Consider the following 11,246-nt stretch of genomic DNA (forward strand, 5'->3'; position numbering starts at 1 on the left):
TCAGTCTAAAGTTTTATCATTTTTGGTGGAGTCCGGTTTCAAGGGTTCGACATTGTTTTTCTTTGGCATTCCTAAAAAAATTATATGATTACATTATCAAATTTTTGTTTGAAATTTAAACAGAAAATAATAAAAAATTGGGTTAAAAATCAATTGATAAAGTTAAATATTACGTGAAATCTTGTCAGAATTACCTAATTCGTTTTTATAAAATCAATTATGAATAATGTCAAAGGGTTTTTGAGCTTCAGAAACCTGAATAATATCGATAATCGACTTACCTCCACTTAACATAATTCTAAATAATATAGAAAACGGCAGATCTACGAGAATACATGCGACAATCGCAACAAAAACACATAAGGCTAGATACCCAAAGAAGTAGAACATCTGAAATTAAAATGTACATACCATTAATATTTTCAAATATAGCAACCCATACTTTTTGGCATAATTAGCAGGAAAAACTATTTCTTTAAAGATGCTTATTATTTTAATCATACTCTCCTTGTAGCGTAATTTAAAATTAAATAATTAATGTACAAACTAAAGAAAATAAACCCTTACAAAATTATTGCCATAATGTAGGTATTTTTTTTTTCACTTAGAAACAAACATGTGTGATTCTTAGTATTTTCTTGTTTGATTTAACGCGAGTATTATACATTACCCGGGACCACGCTCGCTGTAAAGTGTTCGAAACGTCAGGTTAATAATATAATGAATAAATCGCGTTTAAAATCCGTTAAAAAGTTTTTAATTTCTAAATGTGTGATTCTTGCTAAAAATATAAATACGTAACAAAAAAGTTAATATTCAAAAACATCACGGTATCTTAATTCTGTTATAATCTTCGGATGTACTTTCTGTAAGGCAATGATTATACAATATAATCCTATAGTTATTGAAAAACCTATTATTGGTATATTCGTAATGATAATAGCAATTTAATATGTCACAAAAATAACTAAAGTGAGATAAAGAGACACTGCTATAATACTTTCTTGAAAGTTTTCAAGCTATAGGAAGCATCGCTTTTTAAACCATCATGAAATACTAGCTAAACTGGTCAATTTCCGACAAATTTTAAAACCAATCTTAACAGCTCCTAGATATAAATCTAAAACTAGTGGTTTACGCGGCTTCGACAGAGGTACTAAAATGGCCCTTAATTCTCAGAAATCACGTAAGAAGGAAATTATTTTTGAATGAACTGATTTCCAGATTAGGATGATCAAAAAGCAAACTCAACCTTACATATAAATAATGATCAAACACTTCTGTAACTAAGTTAATAAATAAATTAGCGATTCCTGCAACTCCCTTTCATTTCCCCCCCTTTCTACGTCGCTGGTACATTTGATATATTACTGCTGTGTTACTAAACTAATATAAGTCGTTCATTTACTACGCTTATTAGTTCAGCTATTGAATAAATAAAATAAAATTAACTTACAATATTTCCAACTGTAAAATATATCGGGGCCACTCTGCTAGCATTTATGACGACCATAATTGAATAGTGCATTATGTACAACGCATACGACAAACGGGCTGGTATCTTCCACATTCTTAGAGATAGGAACCAATTTATTGGTACTGCAATTTAAAATTCTTTAAATGACTAATATATGATATGAGTATAAATATGTGGTAGTTGCGCACGCTTCGGCACGAATTGGGCCAGCTCATACCGGAAAAGTACCACAACCCCACAGAAAACCGGCGTGAAATAGCGTTCTGCTGTGTTTCGTACGGTGAGTGGGGGAGCCGGAGCCGGAGGCCCATTTCCTTTTCCTTACCCTTCCCAGTCCTTTCCTTTATTCCTATCGTCAATCCTTTCTTAATCCCTTCCTAGTTTAACGTCGGCAATCCATTTGTAGAGGCGTGTAAGGTCTGCAATGGACCTTATGCCTCTCCAAATGTTCATGTTGTTGGGCGCTACCACGTTTACCATCAGGCGACTCACCAGCTCCATTGCCGACGATGACGTAAAAAAATAAATAATAATAATTGTACTCTTAGAATCAGATGAGTTGACTATTACATTGACCTATATATAATGCTCCGACTATAACATATATAGTCATATGAATATATGAGATACCTATTACTGATGCTTCGTATATCTATTAAATGATTTTTCCCTCACAATTTTCCGGAAAATCTTTGAATGAAAAGAAAAAGAAATATGAACAATCCTACCAAGATATATTCATAGTTACTTATATAACCATTAGCTAATTCTTATTCTGACTAAAACTTCAAAATTAGCTACCGTTACGAACTCTTAAATGCAATCATGCAAATATATTACACTAATTACTCTTTGTACACATGAATAATTAAATTATCCTACCTGCATACCCCTGAACACAGGAAAATATCACCCATCCCAAACATAAGGCCCACGTTGGTCTAACAAAGGAATTGATCAAGCTATCAGCGGTTTGATTGTCCCAATCCATTTGCATGATTGGATATGAACTATAGATGATTAATGATTGAGCAGCTAGTACTAACATCCAGATTATTAAGTTTATAATCTGTGAAATAATAAAAAAATAAGTGTAAATAATGAATAATATTTTGCGGAAATAAACATTTCAATAAATATTTGAATTAAACCCACCACCAGGTAAATGTACTCAATTTGTCCTTAAAAATTTACAAACATATGAAACTATCTCATTACACAACATAAAAACACTGGAAGTTTATTCTGAAAGTATATTAAAGAATCTGGTTTCATATTCATTGGATAGTCATCAACTTTTCCCTAACAAAACGTGACGCATTGGTAGGGATGGTGTCTTAGTGTTTATACGTTGTTTATTCAATATTCGACCTAACTACCCTCAATTTGTTAGTAATTTTTGTGACTGGCTGTGGCTGAGATTTATTATCAATTGACCACATCAATAGAGCAGTTTTGTAGAATCGCTGTACTTTCTTAATACAAACAAACTAATATACTCCACCCCATATTGAATCTTAAGCCACTAATAATCCTTACCTTTGATATTTTCAATTTATCTTGACGCCACACATGCAATAGATAACCGAACACCATACCCACAATAAAGGGTGGTGCTCTTGTTAGCGTATTCATATAATAATATATCATGTAATACATGAACTCGTTACCACGACTGAAATATATGACGTATACGTAAATTCAATAATATATTTAAATTAAAAAAATATTAAATAAAAGATAAATTATTATTATTTATACGCCAGGCCTCTTTGTGAAATTAAAGCCAATCACACTAATATTATGTATGTGAAAGTATTGTTTGGATGTTTGTCCGTCAATCGCGCTGAAAATGATGAACGGATTTTAATTAAAATTGGTATACAGACAAGGTATAAGCTGACTTGGGTGAGAGGATACTTTTTATCCCGTTTAAATGCTCCCTTGGGAAAAAGGAATATTGATATCCGGGCGGAGCCGGGACAAGCGTCTAACATTTGATATAAACAAGCAGTCTTTATTACTAAAACTATCAAACAACTGTTTCACTATCGTAAAATGTATGTATGATTCGTACTTTTATTAAGAAACTACAATAAGGTAATAAAAAAAAAACAAAATAGAAACAACATACTTAGGCGTCATCATGCTTGAAGGAAATTTCTTAATGAAGTTATAAATAGTGGCCGCTGCTATAGAACCAAGCAGAGCGAAGGTAAGACCACCCCATGCTATTTTGCGTTTACCACTCAGCACCCAAAATAATACCAGAGGTGATAAAATATGTAATTGAACGTCTATAGCCAAATACCATGTTATACCGACACACTAAAAGGAGATTAAAAACAATAAACGCATATTTTTATCATTTCACATTCCATAGATTATTATTTTGTATATATTTTACTGCCCGCGGCTTCGCATGCGTTAATTAGTAGTTTAATAGATTTTATTATACATATAAACCTTCCTCTTGAATCACTCTATCTATTAAAAAAACGCCATCAAAATCCGTTTCGTAGTTTTAAAGATTTAAGCATGCAAAGGGACATAGGGACAGAGAAAGCGACTTTGCTTTATACTACCTATGTGTGATTAGTGATAGGTAAAATGAATGCCATTTAGCCGTATATTGCGTCATACAAATGGTGCAATTTACACTCGTTCTTACGAAGTTTATTATCGATTTGTTTAATACATAAATAATACTCGTCTCAATAGAATGTTGCTTTTATAGTTTGTAACCTAAGCGAAATCAGACAAAAAACAAATTTTCCCTCTGACGCATTATCATATCTCTGAAAATCCTACTAAAATTATAAATACGAAAGTTTGAAAGGATGTGTGTGTGTTTGTAACTCTTTCACGCAAAAACTGCTATACCCTTTGCGGGGCGCTAGTCACTCACATCGATATTTAATACTCACGACATTTTCCGCGTTCAAATAATTCTGAACATACAACAAAGTAGACCACCAGTAAGTTCTACAAATCTCCGCGTTATTGACCACAGATTGCCAGAATGGTCCATCGGATATATGATTGAATAAAGTCGCTTCGAACAAAATCGTTAAGGCTAGCAACGGAAACATGCGCAAGAGACGATTGAGATAGAACTTGTGGAGATTTTTCAAAAGACCCACTGAAACGAGAGATAAGTAATAAGTATTAAAAAAACTGAGCACACAAATTAGTATAATATGCACTAATATATTATCATATTAAAAGCAAAAGTTGTGGCTCAGTGGTGAGAACCTCGGACTTTAAAATCAATAAGTCGGGGATCGAGACCGAGCGAGCGTGCAGGAAATAAATTGATTTTTCAATGTATCTACACATGTGTAACATCACTGCTGCTTGCATCGTGAGGAAACCGGCATGTCGTAGAATCAAAAGTTCGACGACATTTGACATCTGCCAACCCGCACTTGGCCGGCGTGGTTATGGCCTGAACCCTCATAGGAGGCCTGTGCCCCAGCAGTGTGAACATATTATATTGACCGATGACCGATATATCATATTACATAATAAATTCAATGATAAAAGTCATGTATTATTGTCACACAATGTGATTTATTGTTCCATAAAATCACAGAACATGTATTAAAGCATTACCTTAAAAATTGCAACACTTTTATCGTGTGCATTAAAAAATGATCCATGATAATTTTTTATAATTAACTTATTACTTATCACAGATTGTTATATTTTATAAAATAAATATGTGGTTTTGAATTTTATCAGAAAAAAAGTAAGCAAAAGGAAAAAAAACTAATATTAAAACAGCGAGTACAAATAAAGGATAAATTAACAAAATCACAAGAAATTCCGTTATCTGAGATAAAACATTCACTTTAACATATTTACCTACTGAAATTCTCAAACATAAAGCCTATCGAGATAGCGAGAGGAGGTAATAAAGATTAATTTTATGACTTTAATACTATGTGAACATAAACACTTATAAAATTATATGCCACCGGGTAACATGCTGGTAGATAAAAAACCTATAAGAATAATTACGTAAAAGTGACAATAAAGCGAAAATTAATTTAATCTTCGTAGAAATTTCAATGCCATATATTAATTTTTCCCTTTTCTAAGTTATTATAAATACTGTATTTTTATTTTGAACGATTTGGTCATTACTAAAGCATTTACAACTGAAGCAAAGCGTATGAATGGCAGGCTTTCCAAATATTAATAATTACCTTTTTTCCACGGCTTCACACGCATTAAATTCGTACTTTACTTAATACCGTGAAGATTTCCTACTATATTTGAAAAATCACATGAGATTAGAAACCTCAAAAATATCAATATTATTCCACTATTTAATGGATATTATCATACATATAAACCTTCATCATAAATCACTCTATCTATTAAAAACCCCATCTAAATCTGTTTTGTCTTTAAATGTATACACGTACACAGACGGGGGAAAGCGACTTTGTTTTATACTATGTAGGTACTATTGGAATCCTGTCAAAAAACCTGGGTATAAATAGAAAGGTACCTATGGATATACTCACAACTGTTAGTTCTACCGACATTACAATAAACTGCAAGAAGACCACTGAGCATGAAAAACGTGTCAACAGCCAAGTGCCCTGCCACAACCCACAATGCTTTCGGAGACGACACCCACTGCAAGGAAAATCAATATTCATGAATGAAATTTAATCACTATTTGACTGAATTTATGTAATAATGTAAGGCGTGTTTAAAGTCCATTCTTTATCTTCTCTTAGTAATTGATTCCATCACATAAAGAGACTCTGCCAGTCAGGACAAAAATTTAGTAAGTCTAACTGATACGGTCGTGAAATAATATCTAATATCTTTAATTTAGATCTATAAATATTTTTTATAGTTTAAGTGCAATTTTTAAATGTTTGCAACATATAATGAATAGTAAGAAAAAGATTATGAGGCAGGATTCGAACCTGCGTCTACCGTCGTACAGTTTTTTTCCTTAATGTACATTTTCTTAATTACGTTGGTGATATTTTTAAAGCATGTATCAACATTTTTAAAAAGATAAACACCAAAGAGATTAGAAAACTTGATCATTATCAATTATACATTCGACATATTATCTTATCTTATTTCAAAAGTAATTGTTGCTATAAGCATTTAGATACATTCATATCATCTTGAACATTGCTCAGTCCTATTTGTATACCTTGATTTTATATCTATCAGAATCGGAAATTGAAACGTAGGCTATTTAAGTTTTACCACTACAGAATTTCAAATAAGATCCACGTTACATCCCAATCAAGTACACTCGGTTCTCCACAGTAAATTCATCAAAACAAAGGGTGGCGCATTAGAATTATATAGGACAAGCGGTCTACCCCAACTTCGCCCGTGGTACATATATAGCTTTCCTCAATAGATGGGCTATGTATCACTGAAAGCATTTTTCAAATCGGATTAGTAGTACCTTAGATCAGTGCGTTCAAACAAACAAACAAACGAACTCTTCAGCTTTAAAATATTAGTAGCTGATAAAAATGTTAAAAACTATCAAATAACTACCCCGAACGACCAGCTTTTTTTTATATAAATGAGTAACGCCTAACCGCGTCATTCAACCGCATTAACTTTATCCAAAACGATATTGCTTATATATTATTATTCGGTCGGTCGTGATTATCACGCATTTAAGAAAACAATTTTTAATTAAAAATTAAATTTACAAAAATAGCCGATAAAGTTACCTAAAAACTATAACTATAATTCTAAGCCCATTTGGATTCGCAGCAAAGCAAACTCATGTACAAAAACAGGCAAAAGTATTCCAGCTACTTATGGTAAAAGCAGATATTTACGCACCTGGCCAGCTTCAAAAGGATTCAGAGTAAACGGTTGGGACGAAAACGAATGACCCAAAAGTACCCACAACATGGCTAATGCTCTTATACCATCTACACATTCTAAAGAACCAGGTTTACTCGATATAGCGAAAAATGTTTTGGAGTTTTTAATAACTGAGAACGATTGTAATATCTCATTTGCTCGCTTTGAATCTGGAAAAAAGATATTAATAAATTGTTGCAGCTAAGATCATCACTTCTGCTTAGAAAACGAACATTCTTATTTTCATTCAATTATATATCTATTATGTATCCATATGGAAGGATAAAAATTGTTACACGTATTATGACAGTCAAAGAAGAACGTAATAAAAAGGAAAATTAAATATTATACGTTCTGAAAAGAGAAAGATTTCACAGTGAACAGAACGAATTTGTTTTCTGTATGCTACCGAAATACGCCCACACAATTGCGATGACAGGACGCTTATTTGTAAGAACATTCTATACAATGCATCTGGAGTTAAAAAGAACACAAATTAAGAAACCCTTAAAAACACACGTTAAACCTCATGTACATAGGTAAAAAACGTGAAAATAAGAATTAGATAAAATTTAAATTTTTTCCTGAGACTGTTTGTAATATTTTCGCGAGTAAATTAATCCCGGATATTTGAAAATCTTGAACGTTGTGGTAACAGATAATTATTTTCACATTAGATGTCACTAGCTGTGACCCGCGGTTGAAACCGCGTAAGTCCGTATCCCGTAGGAATATCGGTATAAAAAGTGCCTATGTGCTATTTCAGTTGTCCAGCTATCTACGAAGCAAAATAGTAGTTAAAATAGTAGTAGTTATTATTCACTAATAGATGTCAGGAAAAAAAAAACACGAATAAAACACGAATATGACATTTTCTAAAAAAATTCCTAGCTAGATCGATTTATCGCCCCCGAAACCCCCTATATACTAAATTTCATGAAAATCGTTGGAGCCGATTCCGAGATTCCAATTATATATATATATATATATATATATATATATATATATATATATATACGAAATATATACAAGAATTCCTCGTTTAAAGGTATAAGATTGCTGAGATTAGGTTAGTAGACGTAATCTCTTTGTGGCAGTTATAACTTATTTGATATTGTTTCATTTCATCAATAAATAGGTACTCAATGCTAGCTTATTTTTGTCGGTTTTGAGAACGCGTCTTTAATCAAGAGAATATGTTATCATTACAATATTTTTTATTTATACACATGACTATTGACCCTATAATCCAAGCTGATCTATTTATTTTTTTATTATGCTATTATCTCTTATTCAATAAATCCATCTACATAGGTAAGTACTAATTCATTCATTCCACTGTTTATCAGACAGTCGTCATTAATTTATATAAGTATAGACAGATTTGTATCAATGGAAAATCGATAAGGATAGTTGTATAAATGGCGTTCGTGATTCCTATCTAATAATGCTAAATTATTCTTTTAGGCTTACCTTCACTCTTTCGGCTAATCACAATATCGTAAGTTGTACTGATAATTGTCAAAAAACCAATAAGCCCTAAAATTGTACTGAAAAGATACATAAATAAATTTTACACAGAGTATGTGAGGTCATAATAAAAAATTATCGGTAAAAATTAACAGAATTTTAAATAGGACAATAATAATTGAAATATTATGTAAATACGTACACTGCAACAGTATCTCCTGTAACCCAAGGTTTATCGTTTGGCAAACGACAAAAATTATCCTCATACTGGAATCCCACAGAAGTAAAATTGAATAGCAATCCATCTATAACCTCTCTTGTTGTGCATGGTTTTGGTATACATAAAGCTAATCTCAGCCTAGCGTTAGATAAAATAGATATCATATTCCTGAAACAAACACATTTTTACAAACTTTTTCCTGCCTTTGTCTCAGTATGACACATATAATAAATAAACTGCCGCGAGGCACTTTCGTAGTCTCTTGTCTCTCATTTAAAAATGTTACTTCTCCGACTTGTAACATTTATATAAAAATGTATTTATTTTCTGAATTCATGTTTCATTTTAATATACTTACCTACGTATTTTATATTTAAGATAACATCCAATTGATGTTCTTTGCTCCATCTATATTTTATGCTTCGTAATTCTTCCTACAAAAGCTAACAATAATTAACGCTTTTCTAAACAGTAAATAATATCCACATCTTACCTGTTACCAAGCTCATTATTCATCTCGTATTGTTCGATGTATTTCCATTCATTTTCACTTAATACTTGCTCCACCGGATTAAGCCACTGTGGAATATGCCTTTTACTTCTAGACTCAGAACGGGGAGTTGTTTGTATCACACAGTATTTTCCACTTATGTCCATTTCGTCATTTACACTTTGATTTATCTCAAGACATTGATAGTAATTTCCCATATCTAGTGTATTCCCTTTTAATAGACCTCTTGGGATTCTTAAACCAGCATCTAGGACTAAAAAGAATAGGATGCCTTGTATTTTAGGATATTCATTCTAGAATTCATCGTGTGTGAAAACATATTTCGCTACACCTACTACTGTACTTTTTGGGTTTATTACCTCAGAACTTTAGTCTGGTTGAATTAATGTTGATTCTGGCTGATCCGATTTTGATGAAGCCGGTGCCTCCCGCGTGGTACTATTTAAGTTTGGTTTAATTGTAACAATTCAAAGGTGAATTATTTTTTGTTACACGCTTTATATTAGCTTCACCTGTATGTTTGTTTGTAACCGACTTCTTTGGGCGCGATTTTGACCCACTTTAAACGGCCAGATTTCGTTCAAACTTTGTAGATTTATTGAGGACCGATGACAATACACTAATTTGATAAAATTATTCCAGTTTTCAATTTGCAAAATATGATTTTTTTTAATGCGTGTTTTTTAGTTTTTTTTAACTATTATATTTTTTAGTTCGGTTTTCTATAAAAAGCATGTTTTTTAGTTTTTTTTAACTATTATTTATTAATAATTATCATTTTATTTGATTTTGAAAAATATACTTACATTGCGCCAACAAAAACGAATCGTTCCTGACCAGGTAATTTAACTGCTTCTGACATTCTTCCGAGTCTAATGCGTCTTCATACAAATGTTTATCAAATCCCGTTGTAGGAGGATATAAATTTAATGAAATATGAGCACTAACAATATGGAACATAAAAATTACAAATAATATTAACATTTTGACACAATTATCACTTTGTATTGGTTTCTAATTAATGTGAGAAATTCATTTATACAATTTGGGATCTTTATCGATAATAATGACGTACTACAGATAAGTTTATAAATATACAATCGATCATTTCCTTCCATCTAAAGGGCAGATCTCTGTTACTAATACGACTAAATTAATAATCCCCACAATTTATATAAGTAGTAGTACTTTTGTAAAAATATAAAAAATAAAATTTAAATTTAAAAGCCCCTGACTCCTGTTCTTTCTACAAGTAGGCTAAAGATAACAACCAACTTTCTCATTATACGAAGCTATTTGAGACCCCATCCTAGTATATTTGCAGACATTCGGTTAATATACCCACTTTCATCCCCCACAACTTTCAAACGGCTCAACCGATTTTGATCAAACATATCTAAGAACACTCGCACATAAGTCACCTTTAATGCAAAAAAAAAAACTAAATTGAAATCAATGTATACGGGAGGTATGATGCCACAGACAGACGTACAGACAGACACACACGTCAAACTTATAATACCCCTCTTTTTGCTTCGAGGGTTAATCATATAAAAGTTAAACTTCCTTTAAATGTTTTAAAACTAATAAGAATACAACCTAGATTTAGAAGCGAAACACATTTACACAGTGATGAAAATATTATTGAAACATAATTATTTTTAAATATTATTCTGTTTATATTGCGATATTTTTTATTT

The 11,246-nt window shown here is 31.7% G+C and overlaps 1 protein-coding gene across 1 annotated transcript; it reads right to left on the bottom strand.

Annotated features, from left to right (window-relative positions):
* LOC119834355 (O-acyltransferase like protein-like) lies at positions 1–10,530 on the bottom strand. The gene is made up of 13 exons (XM_038358698.1): positions 10,353–10,530; positions 9,529–9,799; positions 9,018–9,203; positions 8,819–8,895; positions 7,322–7,515; positions 6,013–6,127; positions 4,405–4,619; positions 3,612–3,805; positions 3,017–3,152; positions 2,360–2,546; positions 1,457–1,599; positions 282–390; positions 1–71 (listed from the first exon to the last, which is right to left on the bottom strand). The coding sequence occupies exons 1-13, from the start codon at positions 10,528–10,530 to the stop codon at positions 1–3; spliced, it is 2,076 nt and encodes a 691-aa protein (XP_038214626.1).
* Between the last annotated feature and the right edge of the window lie 716 nt (positions 10,531–11,246).

The sequence above is a fragment of the Zerene cesonia genome, chromosome 19 (assembly GCF_012273895.1).
Source record: "Zerene cesonia ecotype Mississippi chromosome 19, Zerene_cesonia_1.1, whole genome shotgun sequence".
Classification (NCBI taxonomy): Eukaryota; Metazoa; Arthropoda; class Insecta; order Lepidoptera; family Pieridae; genus Zerene; species Zerene cesonia.

Bases quoted from the DNA above. Each gene is read 5' to 3' on its own strand.
- LOC119834355 (XM_038358698.1), bottom strand. From the start codon at position 10,530: ATGTTAATATTATTTGTAATTTTTATGTTCCATATTGTTAGTGCTCAT. The intron at 3,153-3,611 runs GTATGTTGTTTC...CATATATTTCAG, and splicing joins TCAAGCATGATGACGCCTAA to TCGTGGTAACGAGTTCATGT. The intron at 1,600-2,359 runs GTAGGATAATTT...TTTAAATTGCAG, and splicing joins CTGTGTTCAGGGGTATGCAG to TACCAATAAATTGGTTCCTA.